Raw genomic sequence first — 23,256 nt, forward strand, 5'->3', positions numbered from 1 at the left:
TAAACCAAAACATATAGTGTTAAACATATATACTTACATTGTTCATGTCTCTCAAGTAATTTGTATTATGTAGAATAACTAAAATATACTCTTATTAGGATATAACTCTTTGGATTTCATTTTAAAGAAACAAAAGTGGATCTGAATATGCCCCATAAAACTCATTAGCAAAGAAGTAAGAGAAGAGTCATAATGAAATTATATGAAGCTCATTATCCCAGAAACTCTCTAAATTGCCTGGCATAATTCTAGCTACCAAATTCTAACAAATATTTCACTTTTATTCATGGGCTATTTTTATGTGAAACTAAGGTTAGAGGGAAAGGAGGAGAATTCCAGTCCTTCTCCTATTCATCTGAAAACAATCAGAAAGGCCAAGGAATAGAGATTACCCACTCAAAATAGGAAGGTAAATGAAACCTGAGAAAAGAGTTGACTGTTGGATGTAAGCCGAAATAGCTGAAATGTTGTGATTTAACAGTGGATTCAAAATGTCTGTGAAATTCACGTAAGGAAAAACTTGATGATCATAATGGAAAATAAGGTAATGTGTACAGATAAAGTTTGCAGTGAAATCTAAACCAATTCTTGGTAGCTTAATGCTACTTTCCAATTAACATAAATAAAAATATTAAAGATGCTTAACCTTCAGTAAGCACATTCTGTGTTACATTCCAAGAAAACTGGAGGTACTTACTCTCAAGGTCATTACAGTACAGACCCTATACTTTTTGAACGAACTTGAGAGTGAATTCTTCTTTAATGTTTATGCGCCAACTGCCTATCATCTTTTACACTAGTTCTGGTTCTGTTCTGTACCTTCACACCTACTCTCTTTCAGTAGGTGGGGAGCAACTGAAAAAACAAACTTGGACATATCATGCTAGTAGTCAACTGAAATTTCATGTAGGACACTAAGAAGAAATCTAGTTCAACTTGTCTTAAAATCCCATGGTAGATGACCCCTAAATATTAATGGCAGATAATTCAATGGAAACTTAACATTTCAGGAATGCCTCTGATTGGCACTTAATAGCTACCTGAACTCCAAACACCACCAGCTTGCTGATTTATTTTTCCTTTTAATTGGGATTTTTGTTTAATGAAGGAATATACAGAACCTATACTAGAGGATATCTTGAATTATTGCAAGAGCAATTTAATTTTTGGAGAACACCATGGTAACTCCACCTTTAGATTTTCTCCAAGTTACCTTCCTTTCAACAAAAATAACCCAAACATAATCCCTATATATCTGAAACTTCTGAATAAATGCCTGTACACACAAATATCCACATATACCCAGCAACTAGCAGACAAAAGCTTATGTTTGCCTACCTCCTCCAGAAAAGAGAGCAGCAATAAATGGGCAGGCATGCCAGGATTATCATGCTGATCACTCCAAATCCAAACATTCGGACCATCTGCAAAGGCTCTGTTTGTTTAATTATATCTAGTTACTTTTATGACTTAAGCAAGAGAACAAAACTGTCATTTCATTAAGTATTCATAAAAAACTATCAGTAAATAAATAAATAAAATGAGGAAGTACTCTTATATGATAGGTATATATCCCTGTTATACTAAAAAAGTAGGAGCTTATGAAATATTCTTGAAATGCAACTAAAGAGTACACTTTCAACATATGCTCCCCAATGGATGCCTTAAAGAAAGATCTCACTGTTTTTGTTAACAGATTATAATACATAGCATGTATTTCTTCCTATAACCCTGTGTGCTTTTTACATGACCATATGTTATATGGCCCCTTACAGCATCCAAGGAGCCAATTAATCTACGAGTAGTTTATTTAGTAAAGGAATGGACTCTTAAAGCTTTACTTCCAAGCTACAACACATTAAGTTAAACAAGATATCAAGAATCTGCAGGTGGATAAGCATATTTTGTCTTATATTTATTGGGAAATGCATTCTAATATGATTGGGAAATTATAAGTCACAGTTCAATTTCTTTCTTCTAAAAGAACCAAATGTATTACTTCTTGGCCTTTTGGCTAAGATCATGTATAGTATCTGTTCTTACCAGTTTAAAAGAACCAAATGTCTCTTTACACATAACATAAACAATAAATTGATAAATGAATTCTAAATACCATGTGACAGTGTTAAAAGTGTAATACTGTATTCATGATCATGTTTTAGCTTTCATAATTAATAGGAGATGCTCAAAAAACAGCTGCAAATTGAATAGGGACTATATTAACCTAAAATACTGCTTTGCATGCATTCTTTCTATAGTATTCATGCACCATCACATCAAATCCATTCAGTCTGGGGCCTACTGATAATATATCCCCCGTAATCAAATGAAGGTAGCAAAAACAAATGGTCTAGCTCTCAAAACTTTGGAAAAAAATTCTTAAGAGGACATAATTCTAAAATAATAGAACATAAAAAAGCTAGTAAATAAGCCTTAACAAACATTCAAATCTACTGCTATATGCCCAGATGTCAAAGACAAGATAAATGGGAAGAAGTCTATTCAGGAAGAGAAGCTAAGAAAGGAAAAGTAAGCTAAGGCATGCCCAAATAGTACTGTTGGGACTGAGAAAATGAAACCCCAAAATAAAGGCCACAGAAGCAAACTTTTTTCTGATCTCCTGTCCTCCTGTCTCCCGCTCTCCCTTATGACCCTCAAAGAAAACTGAAGAAATTATAACTTCTCTTCCCCTAGACAGACGATAGAAATTAGGACCGCTATTCTTCACAAATCAAACCATAAGCCTAAAAATATTACTCTTACCCGACTCTCTTTCTGTCTTGTTGGAGCTAGCCCTAAGAATTCTCTGACCTCCTTTATTTGACAATAGGTCATAAAACATTTCAGAAGGGATCCTGCCCTGCAGGGGGAAGAAATGGCCCAAACAATGTATGCACATATGAATAAATGAATAAAGAAAAAAAAAGAAGGGATCCTGCCCTGTACTTGAGAGGCAATGGAGAATGTGAACAGGAAAGCCTTTCTGTATCTGCTCCCGTAGTCTATCAGCTTTAGAACATACCCTTTTTCTCCAACCATATTTTTATATTATTATTTCTACATGGAACCTAAGCATAAAAATACATAGTTGACCCTGCATCTTTGGATCTTCAATCTGATAGTTCATATGTCCTCTATGATCAAAGCTGGATGCTGATGGCTAATGCCTGTAATCCTAGCTACTTGAGAGGCTGAGATCCCAAAGATTGTGGTTCCAGGCTATCCAAGACAAAAAAAGTTCGTGACACTCTATCTGGAAGGAAGAAAGGTATGCATGGTGGTGTGTTCCTGTCATCCCAGTTATGGCAAGAAGTATAAAAAAGGAAGGTTGAGATTTAGGTCAGCCTAGTCAAAAAGCAAGAACTTATCCCCAAAATAACCAGAGGAAAAAAGACTAGGGGCATGGCTCAAGCAGTAGAACACCTGCCTAGCAAGCACAAAGCCCTGAATTCAAACACAAATAATGCCCCCTCAAAATTATGATCAAATAAATCTGTTATGTTTTCCCCTGTTAAACTGTCTTTTGCTATTGAGGTGTTATCCATGACCCTTTATGATGAGCAGGAAAGTGATCACTCCCTTATCATCTTTACAATATCTTTCCCCAGGTACTCAGAATCACACATCATAAAGTCTAAAACTCTAAGACAAAAGGCAGAGTGTGAATGAATCAAAAGAAAAGATGAGAATAATTTTAGCAGTCATAATCACCATCTAAGCAGAAATTTCTCATGAATAGAATCCTGACTACCTCAGAACTTTTTAAAGACAGCATTGCTCTAGGACTGTAAGTGCCCTAGAAGTGTTAAGCTTGGAGATTCAAATGTGAGTTGTTTGTTCAATTTTTTTCTCTTTTTGCTTATTCAATTTTTAAAAACAGATACAATAAGTGAGAAAGAATTAACTTACTATCTCTTAATGGGGCAAAACATCTCAGATCAGTCCTGAACGGTGAATAACAGCACTTGAGTCTCAAACATTTACCCTTGCTAAGATTTTGCTTCTCATTGCAAGCCTTTACTTCTTGATCCTCCCTTATGATGCAGGCTGTTAAAAATAGAAACACAAAAAGTGAATTCAACATGGTTAATAAGCACTTTCCCTAGCTAAATCAGAATAAGGCAAAAACAAAGAAAACCATTTAAACTGGTACATTCAAATGATTGAATGACATAGTGATGAGTACTAAAAATAAGTTAAAATTTAAAAGTAAGAGTTAAAAATTACCACAAAGTTATTTAACTCCTTACTTTTAATTCTAAGTGAACTACAGAAACATTTTTTAACCAGTGATTGGTAAGATAGTTTTTAAAGAACTATAAGTCACGAACTGAATGGTGGTGAAACACATAAGGAACTAAGTAACAGGCTAATGCCATTAAAACTAAACCCATTAAAAGGATACCACAGATATTGTCTCCCTTAATTTTACTAAACTATAGAAGCTCAATGAATGCAACAAGGAGAATAAATGTAAGAAAAATTCACATGGTTTACTGCTAGAGTATTGGCTTACACTTATAAGTCATATGGGCACTATACAATATTTTAAGTTTCTTCCATTTCTCCTTAAGCCATGATTCTATAATTTTAAATATACAGTGATTTGTGACATGTATGCCATGATTCCTTGCAACTACAAATAAATTCACATATATTTGAATCAAAAAGACTTGCAAGCTCAAATAGTTGATATTTAAAAACACCACTGGCATTATAAGAGAAACAAATAATAAATTTTTGTTCAAAAAGAAAAACCAGCTTGGTGCTGATAGCTCAGGCCTGTAAATTCTGGCTACTCAGAAAGAAGAGATCAGGAAGATTGTAGCTCAAAGCCAGTCCCCAGCAAATAATTTGCAAAATCCTATCTGGATCAAGTGGTAGAGTGCCTGCCTAGCAGGTGTGAAGCCCTAAATACAAACCCCAAGACTGCCAAAAACAAAAAACAAAAATACCTCTCTATTATATCTTAAGGCCAGAATAGATTCAGCTCAATCTTCTATACCATCAACAACTGCAACACTTTAAAAAATAACTGGTGTTTTATAATCACTCTACATTATTTCAACATCAGCAAAGAACAATAAATTATTCATGTTATTATGATGTTTTTCTTTATATATTGGCAATCCTCTTCTTTATAGATTGGCAATTCCTGAGACTAAGGTAGAAATAATATTGGCTACCATTCATTAAGCACTTCTTGCTTTACACACATTACTGCTAATCACTGCAAAAACTCCCAAACTGAGTATTACAGCCTCCTTTTTAAAAGTAAGTAACTTATGCAAGGTCATAAATTTAATGCATTATCAGTTGGCCTAGATACTCATTTCCCAAATATTTGAGACATGTGAGTTTATTCTATTTTGTTATTATATACTATAAGCAATCTATTTTTCAATTCTACTAGACCCGGAATGACTTTCTTCCCCCAGGTTAGACTGCATCTGGAACACTCTGTTCAGTTCTAGGATTTAACTCCCCAGAAAAAAATGACAATAGTCAGAGATGGGATGGACTTCCTTCATGCTGAGTTTTTTACTATTAGCACTGTTTAAACATCACTTTGCACTAATGCTGTAGAGAGGGTTTGAATCACAGAAGAGACTGGACTAGATAATCTAGAAAAGTCTCTTCTAATATTGAGCTTCTGTTATTTTATATTTAAATTGCATCTGAGGTACTTTATGCTAGATATTAAAATTAACTTTCAGACTCAAATTAATAAAAGACATTTGTAATTTTGAAAAATAAAGAAGTAGAATGGAGAAAACTGGAGAGAATGAACCAATTTGTGATATAATACATATATATTTTGAAATGTCATAATGAAACTCTCCATATAGAGATCTTAAACAAAAAATGTCTTTTTTCAAAAACAGAGAACAGAAAGGTAAAACAGGTCCTGTCTGGGGGGTTGGTACCAGTGGGAACACGGAGGATATAGAAATATTATGTCCTTGTGTATAAAAAAAGGACCTATTGAAACTATTTAAGAATGGTGGAGGGGGAAAGGAGAATGATGGATAGGGGGAGAATAGAACTTTTGTAAATGTCACGATGTACCACCAGTACAATAATAATATAATTTTTTAAAGAACCACTAAAAATTAAATAAAGAGTTGAGACATTTTAAATTTTAAATATGCAATTGTGTTCAAAGGAAGAGATCTAGTGATCTTTTAAGCTTCCTTACCAGTTTGCACCAAGTTATGATGCTTTACAAAAAACATATTATAATGATTAAGTGGCAAGAATATTTATTTTCAATTACATGGGGACAGAAATAAATTGATTTAAAATATTTCACATTTTATGAACTTGTATTTTTTTTAACAAATTTCTTTTTACTTTACTGGCACTGAGGTTTGAACTCAGGGCTTCACACTTGGTAGTCAGGTGCTATACAAAAATCTCTTTTTAAGTGACACATATTGTACATATTTATGGGGCACAGTACTATCAGTGCATGTATATAGTGTGTAATGATTAGATCAGAGTAATTCATATATCCATCACCTTAAACATTTATCATTTCTTTGTGTTGGGGACATTCAAAATCCTCTCTGTCATCTATTTTGTAGTTATTCTTTAAAAAAAAGCAGGATCCACATTTTATAAATATTTAATCTATATTCCCAAAGATTTGGATCAACCTAGGTCAAATGTTTCTATTAAAATGAAACCATTTGATTTTCTTGGGGAAATTACTTTACATAATTGATTTTGGCCCAATTTATGGTGTCAAGGTAGAGAAATGTTGGGGAAATGCACTATCTTAAGATTGTTTTTAAAGATGGTTTCTGTGTTTGTATAATGTAGTTACTATAAGCAAGTATGTGACAATTTATACTGCTATTTTCATAAACTCTAAAGCTTAAATTGTCATTTGTTGTTGTTTATGATGAAATTTGACACTGAATAAACTATGTTTTAAGCTTATACAAGGTAACACTTTTCCAGAATTCTTTTGTTCCTACTCAGTTTGACTGTGGTAGTATTTAAACAACTCATTTATTTTACTATCCTCATTAGTAGCAGATGTTATAATGACTATTTTGTACTGATGAAAACACTAAAGAGAAACATGAAGAGATTTCTGCAAGGCCACAGAAGAATTCAGTGGTAGGGTCTAGAATACCGTAATAGGTACATCAAATTTTGTTAGAATAAATTCTGCATGATTTTAAATAAAATCTTTATCTTTATAATTCACATGTAAATTTATAAGAAGCTTCTCTCTGAAAGAGTACCACATGCTGTACAAAAATGAAACATGTTTATTGTGGTTAACAGTTCTTAGGAGCCATAATGTTCTTGATAAACAAATTATATACAGAATCACAAAAAGATGATGTGACTCGAAATCTGGACTTTTTATCACTAAAACAGATGGGGAAACATCTGGCATTTTCCATAACAGAGTCACACAGTACTCTACTTAATGCCATAGAAGACATGAATTTCATAATATTGGGTCAGTCACTGTATTTCAAGACATTCCATTCAGGTAAATTGTCACAGTTTTAGGTATTTGTGAAGGAAAAGTATTTTATGAAGAATGACAATCATCTGTGGAATGCCTTGCAAATACTTAGTTTCTCCTCACAATTCTTTGTGGTAAATATCTTCATTTTAGAGAGAAGGATTCTGAGGTTCAGAGAAAATATCTTGTTTAAGGCTCAGGGCAGAGCCAACACTCAAACTCAGATTCAATGCTAACAGACTACACTGCTTCCTGACATTTTTTTTTTCAGTACTGGGGTTTGAACTGAGGGTCTCACAATTGCTGGCAACCACTCTAACATTCGATCTACTCCCTCAGGCCTCCAAGCTGCTTCCTAAACATTTAGCTACTGCTTTTAACACAAGGACATTAGGAGGAAAAATAAATTAAACAACTTACTTGTTGGAAAGAAAAAATTTGAGACAGCTTCCCAGAAAGATGTTTCTTCCAGATACTGGTTATCAGCACCTTCATTGACAAACAGATTTGAGGACACAGAATTTGAATACCCATAAAAAAGAGTGAAAATTATTAATACCCGCATGTAAAGCATTCATCACTTTTAATGGCCCTTTAAAAGTCACTACTTTTGCTTAAACTAATTATGAAAAGTTAAATAGCTACCAGATAATTGTACTTTAATCTCATGGCAGCACAGGTATTGTGAATAACCAGAATTGGTTCTGCTGTGAAACTGAAAAACTAAGTATTAAAATTAAGAAATGCTTAATTTGTTATAGTCAGACACATTCCATTGTTGCCTTGCAAACCAAATTTGCAAAAATGAATTTGCCTTTGATAAACAGGATTAATTTGAAAAGCATAGCAATTGAACAATTGGAAACAATAAGTATATCAACTAAGTCAGAACCCATCAACGAAACTCTTAGCAAAAGTATGTTGGCATCCTTTATATGCTGATAAAAGTTAACGTCTTGACTGCAGTAAAACCTTTCTCATCCTTCTTTCACTACACTTTAAAGAACCTATTTTTAGTCTTATTTGTATAACTCTCATCTATATAAGAAGATGCTGCAAGAATTTACCCATATCATTAAATACTTCCCAAGTCTCTTTAATAATGTCATAGTATTCCATTATATGACTCAAGTGTAACTATTATGAAGACATTTAGTGTCTGTAATTTACTGATATTCTAAAGAACACCACAATGATTATCACTGGCTTCCAATGCTTATCATTGGAGTTATCTATTTTCAGATATTCACAAAAATGTCCCTAGGATCAATTCTTGAGGAATGGCTCTTAACCATGTCCAAATTACCTTCCAGCAAGGTACCCCAAAGTATACATTTACCAGTAGTATAGACAAGTGCTGGTTTTCTTGTACCCTCACCTGTTTGTTATTTGCCAATTTAATGGCCAAAACAAAACAAAATCCCTTTTTATTTTCACCTTTAGTCATCTGTGAGTTACATATTTCATGAATTTGTTGTATAATACAGAACTTATGTCTTAATCTTCCATATATTTCTTCTATTTTTGTCAAGATAGTCAGTTACTTCTACATTTTTATGGTGTTTGAGGAAGTTGTGAAGTTTAACATTTTTATGTAATCAAATCTATCAATCTCTTTTGTTATTTTTGCTTTTCAGATCATGTTTAGAAAGACATTCTACACTCTAATACTTTAACATTCTGTGGTTTCACTTTTTAAATTAACATCTTTAATAAACATATATTTTGGAGTATGTTATGAAGTAGAGATACATTTTTCCAGCTTTCCTAGTAACATTTATTAAGTAAATGGTATTAACATGAATTAATTAACATGTGTTAAATTATTCATGTTAAATGGGTACAGTATGATACTTCAACATATGCACACTGCCCAGTGATCAAATCAAAGCTAACAATTTTCCTTATCATCTCTTTATGTTTGGAGCCATCAAGTTCCTCTCTTCTAGAATTTCAAAAATATATGGTAGGTTACTGAGAACTAAAAGAAAAAAGGAAGAAGTTATCTAGGAAACTGTAACAAAAATTGCTTGGTGATGGAGAAAGCTCTAAGATGTTGCTGACAGGTACCACTTCCCCATGTCTCCATGAATCTGAAATAAAACCTTAGGTCCATTGCTACAAGGAGAGGTGGGCAAATTAGTACACTAAAATAAAGGGAAACAGTATCAGGACAGATAGTAGCTAGAAATACCAAGCTCTAAACCTCTAAAAGCACAAATCCATCATGGATGTAGACCTGGACCTGCCCCATCCCACACCACCTCCCAACTCAGGTTTTTTTGTTGTTGTTGTTGTCCAGACTTGAATTGCTTCCCACAAGAGTCACTCAAGGGAGCTGACTATGAACAAAACTGCACAGAGGGCTGAAAGCAGGTTGGCAAGTCTTGCCTGTGCCATTGGACAGAAGGGAGCTGGCATCTTTATCTTCCCACCTGAGCAGAAAGTTGGGCATAGAACCAGCCAGTGAGGTGAACCAGTTTGAGCCCTGTGGGTTGCTTCACAAGCTATCTCAGTGCACAGGTGCTAGTATATCTGAACCCTGAACAAAACTCTGGCTAAGCAAGCTGGTTAATGGCTCCCTCACGTGGTGGCCTTAGACTAGTGGAGGAGGAGGGAAGCTGTGTGAACTTCACTACAACCAGTGTTACCTAAAGGGTCACTGCTCAGCCAAGCCCAGTGTACACACAAATACATTTGACCCCACAGAAAACTTCTGGCTAAGCAGGCTGATTAAAGGCTCCCGCACCATCCCAGATCACCAGAAGCGGGAGAGGTGAAGCCACTCAGCCTAGGGTCTCTATCCAAAGGAAGGGCAAAGTAAACAGGCTAGCTGACTAGAGCTCCACACTTGGGTCTCTATCCCAAGACAAAAAGGGAGTCAAAGAGAGCTGGCCAGCTAACTTGAGCCTTTAACCTACCACCCAATCCAGCAGTGTATGTATATGCACAGTGCAAGTAGCTATTTGCCCTCACTCTCCAAATGAAACATCAAGTTGGAGGCCTAGGTGGATAAGCCAGACAACCACTGGACTCTCTGAACAGGAAAAAGTGCAGGCTTCAAAAGCAGCAGAGTGCTTTCTGACCCATTAGCTGTGCTAGAGGACCCCACACCAACTGCCACCTTACACACCTGGAACTGCCCCATCTTAGCTTATAAGGATATAGCACAGAGAAGAGTGCTATTATCAGGAATTGCAAAAGAATAGAAAAGTTAAAAGTAATAAAAGAAGGAGGTAGAATAAACCACCAGTAGAATAGTCTGTAAGCAAGAGATAAGCATAAAAAATGCAAAAGAAGAATGACAATATAAAGTGAATAAATTAATTAATTTTTTTAATTAAAAAGTCAGTATTCTCAAAAAAGAAACACAATAAATATGAAAAGGTAAGGTAATATGACACTTCAAAAGGTCATCAGTCACATAACAAAGGACATGACTGATAGTGAAGGGGATGAATTTTTAGTTTCTTAGCTCAAAAGAGTGATAAGAAGATCAATGAGATGAAAAGACATGCATAAAACCTCAACAAAATTAAAGAGAATACAAATAAACAGCTAAATGAATTCAAAGAGAATACAAAGAAACAGCTAGATGAACTCAAAGAGGATACAATAGAACATCTGAATAATATAAAGCAGGATACAAATAAACAACTAAATGAAATAGGAAAGCAATGCAAGACATGAAAGGAGAACTCAAAAAAGATTATGGAAAACAAAAAGAAAATCAAACTGAAACTCTAGAAATGAAAAGCTTGTTAAGTCAAATAAAAAATCCAGGACAAAGCCTTTCCAGCAGGCTGAATCAAGTAGAAGACAGAATATGAGAGTTTGAAGACAATATAGATGTAATAGAAAATTCAAATGTATATAGAAAAAAATAAGAAATATTAATAGATATGCAAGAACTCTTTGACGCCATTAAAAAGACCAAACTTATGTATCATGGCACTGAAGGAGAAGAACTGAAGGCTAAAGGCACAGGAAACAATAACAGAAAACTTTTTAAACCTTAAGAAAGAGATGTCCACTCAGGTGCAGGAGCCTCTAGGACTCAAGTCAAATAAGATCGAAATAGAAACTCTCCATAGCATATGACAGTTAAAACAAGCACAGAGAACAAGGAAAGAATATTGAAAGCTGAAAGGGAGAAGTACCAAGTCACCTAAAAAGGCAAACCAATCAGAGTAACAGATTCCTCCCAGAAACTTTAAAAGCAAGGAGGGCATAGAATGAGGTATTTTAAATGTTGAAGAAAATAATTATAAACCTAGATTGTTCTACCCAGAAAAGCTTATAACTCATAATTGAAGGAGAAATAAAAACTGTCCATGATAAACAAAAGCTAAAATAATTGATGGCAACTAAATCAGCACTCCAGAAGATACTCAAAGGAATCTTACAAACAGAAGGTGAAGATAAACTTAGCCATGAAAATATGGGCATAAATAAATCTTACCAGGTAAGTAGATCAAAAGACACAGAATGGCAAGCTGGACTAAAGAGCAAGAACTAGGGCTGGTGGAATAGCCAAGTGACAGAGTGCCTGCCTGGCAAGTGTGAGGCCCTGAGTTCAAACCCAAACAAAAAGTTGGTTCTTCAAAAAGATAAGTAAGATTGATAAACCCTTAGCCCACTTAACTAGAAGAAGGGTAAAGATCCAATTAATAAAATTAGAAATGAAAAGGGGAATATGACAACAAATACCAATAAAATGCAGAGGATTATGAGGGAATACTTTAAAACCCTATTAAAGTAGAAAATCTAGAAGAAGTGGATAAATTTCTAGATGCATTTCACTGCCAAAATTGAACTAAGAGGATATAAATCACTTAAGAAATTCTACAACAATATCAAGGCACTGATGGCTTACGCCTGCATTTCCAGCTACTCAGGAGGCAGAGATCAGGAGGATAATGGCTTGAAGCCAGCCCAGGAAAATAGTTCTGAAAAATCCCTTCACAAAAAATATAAAAAAAGCTGGTGGAGGGCTCAAGGTGTAGGCACTGAGTTCAAACCCCAGTACCACAAAGAAAAAGAAATTCTACAACAAGCAATGATATTGAAGCAGTAAAAGAGTCTCTGATACATATGTTTTAAAAATAATAAACATTTAAAAGAAAACATTAAAAACACAACTGCTTTCATAGCTCTAAAAAATAAAAATAAATAAAGAGTCTCCCAGGGCCTGATAGATTCATTGCTGAATTCTACCAGACCTTTAAAGAACTAACACCAACACTCTTCAAACTTTTCAATGAAATGGAAAGGAAAGGAACACTGCAAAGTCAACTCTATGAAGCCAGTATTATACTCATTCCAAACTGGACAGGGACACAACAAAAAAAGAGAGAATTATAAATCAAACTCTTTAATGAACATAAGTACAAGAATTCTTAATAAAATACTTCCAAACCAAATTAAACAAAACATCAAAAAGATCATGTGCCGTGATTAACTTGATTTCCTTCCAGGGATGCAAGGATGGCTCAACATACACAAATCAATGAAAGTAATATAGCACATAAACAGAATCAAAGACAAAAATTATAGCACCACCAGGCGCCAGTGGCTCACACCTGTAATCCTAGTTACTCAAGAGACAGAAATCATAAGGATAGCAGTTCAAAGCCAGCCTTGGGAAAATAGTTCACGAGACTCTATCTTGAAAAAACCCATCACAAAAAGGGCTGGCAGAGTGGCTCAAGCAGTAAGAGTGCCTGCCTAGCAAGCAGTAAGAGTGCCTGCATCTCAATTGATGCAGAAAAAAATCTTTGACAAAATTCAACATTCTTTCATGACAAAATTTCTGAAGAAACTAGGAATTGAAAGAACATACCTCAACATTATAAAGACTATATATGACAAAATTATAGCTATTACCATACTAAACTGGGAAAAATGAAAGCATTTCCTCCAAAGTCAGGAACAAGACTACCATCTCCACATACCTCACTCTTTAATAGAGTATGGGAATTCCCAGCCTGAGCAATAAGGCAAGAAGAAGAAATAAACGTGATTCAAATAGAAAAGGAACTAATCAAATTATCTTTATTTGCTTAAATTAGCCTAAAGATTCCACCAAAAAAACCTCTGAGATCTAATAAACACTTCAGAAACATGGCAGGATATAAAATCAATACATAAATATCAGTAGTTTCTATATACCAAAAATGAACAGGCTGAGAAAGAAATCAGGAAAACAATCCCATTTACAATAACCACAAAAAATAACTAGATATAAATAGGTGAAGACCCTATAATGAAAACTATAAAACCTTGAAAAAAATTGAAGACACCAGAAGATTAAAAGACCTCTCCTGCTCATATATTAGCAGAACTAATATTGTAAAAATGGCTTTACTACCAATCTACAGATTCAATCCAATTTCCACCAAAATTCCAATGACATTCTTTGCAGAAATAGAAAAATCAATCCTAAAATTCATATGGAAGAATAAAAGACCATGAATAGCAAAAGTAGTTCTGAACAGAAAGATGGCTTCTTCAACAAATGGTGCTGAGTAACTAGTTATCTACATACAAATGACTGAAACTAGACCCCTATCTCTCATCCTGCACAAAAACAAATTTCAAATGGATCAAATACCTTAATATAAGACCTGAAATGTTTACACTACTACAGGAAAAAATAGGGGAAACTCTGGAAGATATAAACACAGGTAACTGTTTTCTAAATAGGATACCAATTGCCTAGGAAACATGGGCAAGTATATAAAAATTGGACTCTCAATTTAAAGTTTCTCCACCTCAAAAGAAACAGTTACCAGAATCAAGCAACAACCACAGAATGGGAGAAAATCTTCACTGGCTATTCAACAGTTAAAGGATTAATATCCAGTATATACAAAGAACTCAAAAAAGTAAGCAGCGATAAGTAACTCAATTAATAAATGAATTGAATAGACAGTTCTCAGAAGAAATTCAAGTGGCTAATAAATACATAAAGAAGTGTTCAACATCCTTATTCGCAAAGGAAATGCAAATCAAAATGACACTGAGATTCCATCTCATCCCAATTATAATGGTAATCATAAAAAAACAACAATAAATGCTGTGGAGGATGCATGGATAAAGGAACTCTTTTTAAAATAAATTTTTATTAGGATGTATTCATTATAGAGGATGGGACTGATGGTGACAATTCTGATTAGACTTATATTGTACATTATTTATACTGCCCCATCGTCTCTCTCCCTCAACCCCTTCCCCACCCCACTTAATAAAAGAATTCTTATATGCTGCTGGAGGTAATACACCTAGTACAAGAAGTATAGAAACCAGTATGGAGGTTCCTCAAAAAACCAAAAATAAGCCTACCTTCTGACCCTACAATATCATGCTTGGGGCATATATCGGAAGGAGTGCAAATCAATATACAAGAGAAACTCCGCATACCCATGTTTTATTGCAGCTATGTTCACAATAACTAAATTACACACACACACACACACACACACACACACACACACACCCCAAGGAATATTACTCAGCTATAAAGAAAAATGGAGTTATGTCATTTGCTGTTCCTTTTCCTTCTCTTCCACATCTCTCATCAGCCAGCTGGTGTACAAATCTTTTTTTTTAATAATTTATTATTTTATTGTTATTATTTATTGCTTTTATTAAGCCACATTTTAGGTTGCCTCACCTTAACTTTATTTATTTTTTTTAATTTTATTCATATGTGCATACAATGTTTGGGTCATTCCTCTCCCTTCCTCCCACCACTCCCTAACCCCCACTCCCTCTCTTACTCCCCTTACCCCTCGCTACCCGGCAGAAACTATTTTGCCCTTATCTCTAATTTTTATTCAGGTCTTCCTTTCCAGTTTCCTCTTCCTTTCCACTCTCCTGCCTCTTCTCCCTTCTCCCATCACTTTTCTTATGCAGAATAATTTCATTCTCCTGGTCTCTAATTTGCATTCTTTACACTTATTAGCATGCTCAGTAAATAAAAGATTAGGAGTCAGCTTCCTTAAATGGCAGCAGGAAATAGTAAAGAACTGAATATGTTTCCCTGTCAGAAAGAATTTTTGTTTTAATTTTGTTACCATATGGCAGGTCTATGTTCAGATTTTTAAGAAGTCTCCAAATTTTTTTCCAGAGTGGTTGCACCAGCTTGCATTCCCACCAGCAGTGGATTAGGGTTCCTTTTTTTCCACATCCTCACCAGCACTTGCTGTTGGTGGTGTTTTGGATGATGGCTATTCTAACAGGGGTGAGGTGGAATCTTAGTGTGGTTTTGATTTGCATTTCCTTTATGGCCAGAGATGGTGAGCATTTTTTCATGTGTTTTTTTTCTTAAAAATCTAAACATAGACCTGCCATATGATCCAGCAATCCCACTCCTGGGGATATACCCAAAGGAATGCAACACAGCTTACTCCAGAGGCACCTGCATACCCATGTTTATTGCAGCACCATTCACAATAGACAAGCTATGGAAACAACCAAAATGCCCCACTACTGATAAATGGATCAAGAAAATGTGGTACTTGTACACAATGGAATTTTACTCAGCTATGAAGAAAAATGAAATCTTATAATTTGCAGGTAAATGGATGGAACTGAAGAACGTCATTTGGTCTTCTGAGGCCCAGAAGACCAAAAATTGTATGTTCTCCCTCATATGCGGACTTTAGATCTAGGGCAAATGCAGCAATGTGATTGGACTTGGATCACATGACACGGGGAGAGCACATAAGGGAGATATAGGAATAGGTAGAAAACCCATAACATGAAAGCATTTGATGTCCCCACTCCAGAGGAACTAATACAGAAACCTTAAAATGACAAGTTGTTATGAACAGGGGATCAGGAACCAAGGTAAAGATCACTTAAGAGTTAAATCAACATGGGTCGTAACACATGGGTACATGAAAGCAATAGTAGGAATCTTTCTGTACAGTTATCTTTAACTCAACTAGCAAAAACGCTTTGTCTTTCTTATGCATATGTCCTTTCTTCAACAAAATCAGTGATAAGGGCAGAACGGGACCTACCTGAAACTGAGGGGCGGAAGGGTGGGGGAGGGGGGCAAGGTGGAGAAATGACCCAAACAATGTATGCACATGTAAATAAATTAAAAAAGAATTTTTGTTACCAAAAAAGTACTGTGAATTTAACTACATGTCAAAAGAAAAGTCAGATCCAATTCAGAAAGCTTCATAAGTAAATGATCTATGTACAGGCTCCCTCTTAGAGGCTGCCCTGGACCTATTTTAAGCTTCCTGCTGCTGCTGGTAGGACTGGTGCAAGCCACCACACCTAGGTTTTTTTTCTCTGTTGAGATGGAGGTCTCACAATTTTTTTTTTTTGCCAGGAACTGCAACCCTCCTGATCTTAGCCTCCTGTAATTTTGGATGACAGGCACACACCACTGTACCCAGTTATTGGTTGAAATGGGAGTCTCATGAACTTTTTGCCCAGGCTAGGCTTCAACCAGAAACCTCCAGATCTCAGCTCCTCAAGTAGCTAGAATTATAAGTGTAAGCCATAGGCACCCAGCTTTCTAAAATCTTTCTTGAGAGGGAAAATTTCAGAATTCATTTTATGAAACAAGTATTAACCTAACGTATGAGGCCCCTATTAACCTGATACCAAAGCCAGAGAAAGATACCATGAGAGAATATAAGCCAGTATCAGTAATGAATATAGATGTGAATTTCTTTAACAAAATACTAAAAAACTGAATGGAATAGTATATTAAAAGGATTATATACTATGACCCTGTGTGGTTTATCCCAGGAATACAAAGATGATTCAATACAAGAAAATCAATCAATATAAAATATTATATTAATAGAATGAAAGGAAAAAATTCATATCTCAATGGGTACAGAAAAATTATTTGACAAAGTCTAACACCCTGCCATGATAAAATCAATCAGGAAACTAGAAATATTAGGAAAATTCCTGAACATGATAAAGAGCTTTTATGAAAAACCAACAACCAACATCACAACAATGGTGAAAGTATGAACGTTTTCCCATTTAGCAAAGATGCCCACTTTACCTGCTATTCAATATTGTACTGTCAGTATTAAACAGAGCAATTATGCAACAAATAAAATGCATACTAACTGGAAAGGAAAAAGTAAAACTACTTTATTTACCTCTATTCATATTTATTTACATGAATCTATATATAGAATATCCCAAAAAAACTCCTCAAAAACCTACTAGAGTTAACAAATTTACAAATTTAGCAAATTTCCAGAGTACAGTATCAATACATAAATATCAATTGTACCTTTATGCACAATCCAAAAAGGTAAAAAAAAACACATTTGCCAAAATATCCAAAAGAATAAAATATCTAAGAATAAATTTAACCTATGAGGTTAAAGACTTATACACTGAAAATTACAAAACATTGTTGAAATTGAAAATGGCACAAATAAATGTTCATGGATCATCAAACTTAATACTGCAAAGATGTCAATAGTGCCCAAAATGAGTTATGGATTCAATGCAAACCTTATCAGAATAAAAATGGCCTACTTGAAAAAATGGAAATGCTGATCCCAAAATTTATACAGTGTAAGGGGCATTCATACAGGTAAAGAGCAAAGTTGGGGGACTCACAGATCCCCAACTGAACTTGCTGTAAAGCTGCAGTAAACAAAATTTACATAGCAATAAACTAGAACTGGAAGTCCAGAGATAATTCCATTATTCTCTGGTCAACCGATTTTCAACAAGGACATCAATACTATTTAGTAGGTATTTAGTAGGGAATGAATATTTTCTTCAACAAATAGCACTGGGACAACAGGAAATCAACATGCAAAAGAATGAAGTTGAACCCCTAACATATACCATACACAAAAATTAACTTAAAATGAGTCAACAATTCAAATATAAGAGCTAATAAAACTCTTATAAGAAAACAGTAAAGTAGCCCTCATGATGTTAGATTTGGCAATGGATTCTTTTTTTTCTTTTATTCATATGTGCATACAATGTTTGGGTCATTCCCCCCCCTTCCGTCCCCCCTCCCCCCTTCCTCCGTCTCTTCCCCCCCCCCCATCCCTTGTTGAAAATCAGTTGACCAGACAACTGGTTAGATTTGGCAATGGATTCCTATTTCTTTCTTTTATTCATATGTGCATACAATGTTTGGGCCATTCCTGCCCCCCACCCACACCCCTCTCCCCCCACCCCCTTGCTTCCAGGCAGAAACTGTTTTGCCCTTATCTCTAATTTTGTTGAAGAGAGAGTATAAACAATAATAAGAAGGATGAAGGATATTTGCTAGTTGAGATAAGGATAGCTCTACAGAGAGGTTCCTTGCTGGCAATGGTTTCTTAAATAAGACACAAATCCCCAGCCAAGCAAAGAAAAAACAAATAGACTGGACTTGTTCAAAATTTTAAAAAATTGTACATCAAAGGACATTATCAAGAAAGCATAAAGACAATTTACAGAATAGGAGGAAAAATTTGCAAATCATACTCCCTGATAAAGATCCAATATACAGAATAAATAATTTTTAAAACTCAACAACAAAACCACAAACAATGCATTTAAAAAGAGTCAAAGAACTGGGAAATAAATTTCTCCAAAGATACACAAATGGCAACAATCACATATAAAGATGTTCAATCTCATTAGTAATTAGGGAAATACAAGTTAAAACCATAATGAGATAGGATTTCATTGTTGAGAGATGTAAAATCAGTCATTTACAAAACAGTTTGGGACTGCTTCAGAAAGTTCAATATGGAGTTCCCATATGACTCAACAATCCTACACCTAGAGAACCAAAAATGTATCTATCCAAGACTGTGTACACAGGGTGGGTGTGGAGGTTTACACTATTAATCCCAGCTACTTGGGAAGAAGAAAAGGAAGTAGGAGGTAGAAGGCAAAAAAAGAAAAAAAACAAAAAAAAGAAAGCTGCACACAAATGTTTATTGCTTATAACAGCCCCAAACTGGAAATAATCCAAATCTAATACATTTGATATACAGGTAAATAAAATGTGCATACATAAAATGGAATACTATTGTGCCATAAAAAAGGAAGTCACTTATAGGCTGGGTAATTGGGAGCCACTGGTATGGGGGTGATTAAAATATCTTAGAAGTAGATAAAAGAGACAAACAGACATTTAAATGCAGTAAATTGCTCAAGTTGTTCACTATGAAATAATTTTATGCTATGTGAGTTTTACCTCAATAAAAAAGACACAGGAGGTCAGTATTTTGCCAGGGGAAGTTAAGGGAAGGCAGGACATCTTGGGGTGAGGTGAAAATAGGCAGATTTTTAGTAAGGGAAGCTAAGGACGGAAGAACTTTGTGAGGAAGACTGAGAAAGGTGAAGGCCAAAGGGTCTCCTGAGCAAGAAGAGAGGGCGGGCGGGAAGGCTGGCCATTGGTGCAGGGGGAAATGGGAAGGTTTGAAAAGAGACTGTTGGACCCGCCCGATCCACAATATCTGCTACACCTACCCACATCCCGACCCGGCCTGTCACCAGCACTCACCAGAGCTCAGGAAATAACAAAACAGCAGTAAGGCACAGATAAGGAGAATGAGCACCCCAAAACGTTTGTGGGCCCACACAGTCATCAGAGATTCGCGCATGTCTGCCCAGAATCCTCCCACAGCAGCTTGCCTGCCGGGCTGAGGCATCGCCGCCATGCCAGCCTCGTGGCCAAGATTGATGAACCTGGGATGGGAGCTGATGGCAGGATTCTCAGCATTGAATCCTGCCTCACAAGCTGCCAGTCTAGAGCGTGTGCTACGCGTTGCCGGGCCCTTAGACCTAGTCTTCCCAGTATGCCTAGGTACGGAAGGCATGGTGACGGACAGCCTCCTGCCTCAGGAACCGCCTCAATGCCTAACGGTCCACTACCCACAATCCCCTAGGGCAGCGAAGCTCTCGTGGCACTTGGAGCTCTCTCGAGACTTGAGGCTTGTTTGTTCCTTACCACGCCTTTCCTCCTCATTCCACAGGCCCCGCCCTTTTTAGCTCCTTATAAGAATGTCTCTGGCACCTGTGCACCCCTAAGAGTCCTTATACTTGTACTTGGGAAATTCTTGTTGAATAAATGAAGGGAGCTTGAAGCCTACACCAGTAGCATGGCTACTTGGCATAGATCAACAAGAAGGAATAATCAAATTCAGACTCCAGCCTTTGCTGCTTATCCCTCCTCACATTCATTCCTATAACATGCATGCGCAGTAGCTGCTATAGTCACTACTGTTAGTCACCATAGTGCTCACTACATCGGCCATTAGACAGAAGTGGCGATTTAAATGTAAATTGCAATTACATGAATTTAAATTAATGAATCAGTTCCTCAATCACAGTAGCTCCATTATCAAGTGCTCAATAGCCACCTAGGCTGTGGCTTCAGACAGTACCACTATGGAGCATTTATATCATAGCAGAAAGTTGTCTTGTGTGGGAAGGCTGAATGTGAAAAGTAACTATAGGGAATATGGTACATGTTAAATAGATTATACTGTAGTAGGAGCTCATAAGTGGAAAAAATGGTATATTGTATTTGTCTTCGTAAACCATAAAATTTAGTTAAAAATAAACAACAGGACAACATGAAAACAAATGATGCATGAGAAACATTACAGAGTGATTCAGAACACTTACTTTATCACCATGCTTGCCACCTATGAACTTGCCACCCCCTCTGTCACTAGGGTTTGGACATTGTTTCTAAGCCTATTTCTAGCTCTAGCATCTGGCCCTTGGGCAAATCCCATTAATCCCCTTGCTTTGGGAAAAAGGACCGAGTTGGTCATGCTTCCATAACTGTAGCTTAACACATTTAGGTTTACCAGGAATGTGAAAACTACACTCCTCAACTGCATTATTCTTACTATATTATATTCACCTTCTATTAATTTAATTCTATCATTCTTTCCAATGTTAGTAGACAATATATTGAAGGAGGAAAGAAAAGGCTTCCTATTCAAATCATAACTGAAACTCCTAGCCCACTGTACCTGTCTGCAGCTCAATACCCAGGAGCGATTCATAATGCTCCTTAGTCAATTACAGTACCTGATGGAAAAGACCCTGCTTTCCTTTCCTTTGTTTTGTTTTTTTATTTTGTTTTGCTTCAGCCTATCTAAAGCTAATTTAGCGAGAAGACCATTGTCCTCCAAAATACCTATTAACAGCTTCTAAACTGCTGCTTGCAAATGTAAGGAACTATGAAGTGTCTGATATTTTACTCTATTTTCAAGTAACAATGTAGCCAACTATAGTTCCACAGATGCTGGCAGAAGAGATAAGATTACTCACTTAAAGACAAAAGAAAAAAGTTCTGAGACATGCAGAAATGTAACAGACCTATGAAGAATTGCTTCCCAACAACAACTTTGTTCATGTTTTAGCACATGTGGAAAATGAATATATGACCAGACACCACACAAGCACCCTGAGAGCTCAGAAGATGAAGCTGGAGTATTTGAGATAGGAACTCAGCTCATGGCCACCTCACATTTTGAGCTCTCTTAACCTAGTTTCCTCCCTATACCAATTACAGGCTGTGCACAGCGTGACTGTAAAGACATCTTCCAGGTCTGGTATGCTATGACTCATATTCGACGATAGCATGTGGGAGTTCTTGTGAACAGGCAAGGCATGGCAGTTCTACAATTCAATGCTCCTAAGTAATCCACATGATACTTTACAAATTCAAATTACTAACAGGAACTCAAGAAGTTAAACTCTCTACGATTACATTTGAGCCCTGCTTGGTACATACAACACTATTTTAAGATTGGGGCCAATAAAGCCATGTGAATTATCCAATTATTTCAATCCATTTTCCATGGATAAAATAAAATAAAATACCTTATACTGTGCAACTTACAAAGAAAACAGGTTTATTTTGCTCATAGTTTGGAGGCTGGGAAGTTCAAGAGCATGGCAGTGACATCTGTTCAACATATGATAAGGGTCTTCTTCCTGAAAAATAACATGACAGATGACATCACAGTTTAAGAGAAGGCAAGAAGCTAGCTCAAGTCTCTCTTCTCCTTATACAACCACCAATGTCATCAGGGGACCCTACCATCACAATCCTAATTGTTCCAAATTTTCCACTTCCAAATGCCATTAACATATGATTTTGATGAGTAAGTTTTTGACACACAAAATTTGAGGGACATCTTCAAAACATGAGATGTAAACTTGAAATCATGCATCAGCTTTCCTCTTTCATCCTATACTCTTGTGTTAGTCAGTTTCCTACCACTGTAACAAATGCCTGAGAAAATCAACTTAAAGGAGAAAATATTTATTTTGGTTCACAGTTTCAGAGATAGTAGCCCAAAGTCACTGACTCCATTGCTTATAGGACTGAGATAAGGCAGAAAATCATGGCAGAGAGCCTGTGATGGAGCAAAGCTGCTCAGGAAGCAGAGAAAGAGTGAGAGGAAGGGGCCAGGGACAAAACAGAACCATTTTATGATCCTGCTATAACACTTCTGGGCATATATCCAAAGAGTATAGGTGTGAATACAATAAGATCCCTGAACATCCATGTATACTGCAGCACTATTTGCCTAGGTGCCCACCAACCAATGAATGGATAAAGAAAATTTGGCACATACCCAATAGAGTATAATTCAGCCTTAAAGAAGAAAAAAATATTGCATGTTTTATCTCATATGTGGAATCTAGACTTAATAATAAAACATGATTGTAAAAGGAGGACTGTTTGGTAGGGAACCAGTGAGAGGGGAAGGGGTGAATATGATCTAAAT

General features: G+C 35.9%; 1 protein-coding gene and 1 pseudogene across 1 annotated transcript; one reads left to right on the plus strand and one right to left on the minus strand.

Moving 5' to 3' along the window:
* Positions 1 to 1,334: 1,334 nt before the first annotated feature.
* Fmr1nb (FMR1 neighbor) lies at positions 1,335 to 20,319 on the minus strand. Its single transcript, XM_020185032.1, has 4 exons — positions 20,004 to 20,319; positions 7,910 to 7,978; positions 3,910 to 4,047; positions 1,335 to 1,435 (listed from the first exon to the last, which is right to left on the minus strand). Exons 1-4 carry the CDS (start codon positions 20,317 to 20,319, stop codon positions 1,335 to 1,337), a joined length of 624 nt encoding a protein of 207 aa, XP_020040621.1.
* LOC141419994 (U2 spliceosomal RNA) lies at positions 1,995 to 2,126 on the plus strand (annotated as a pseudogene).
* Positions 20,320 to 23,256: the final 2,937 nt, after the last annotated feature.

The sequence above is a fragment of the Castor canadensis genome, chromosome X (assembly GCF_047511655.1).
Source record: "Castor canadensis chromosome X, mCasCan1.hap1v2, whole genome shotgun sequence".
Taxonomy (NCBI): domain Eukaryota; kingdom Metazoa; phylum Chordata; class Mammalia; order Rodentia; family Castoridae; genus Castor; species Castor canadensis.

Bases quoted from the DNA above. Each gene is read 5' to 3' on its own strand.
- Fmr1nb (XM_020185032.1), bottom strand. From the start codon at position 20,319: ATGCCTTCCGTACCTAGGCATACTGGGAAGACTAGGTCTAAGGGCCCG. The intron at 4,048-7,909 runs GTAAGTTGTTTA...TATTTTTAACAG, and splicing joins AAATTTTTTCTTTCCAACAA to CCTGCATCATAAGGGAGGAT. The intron at 1,436-3,909 runs GTAAGTTAATTC...TTAAACAAACAG, and splicing joins TTTTGCCCCATTAAGAGATA to AGCCTTTGCAGATGGTCCGA.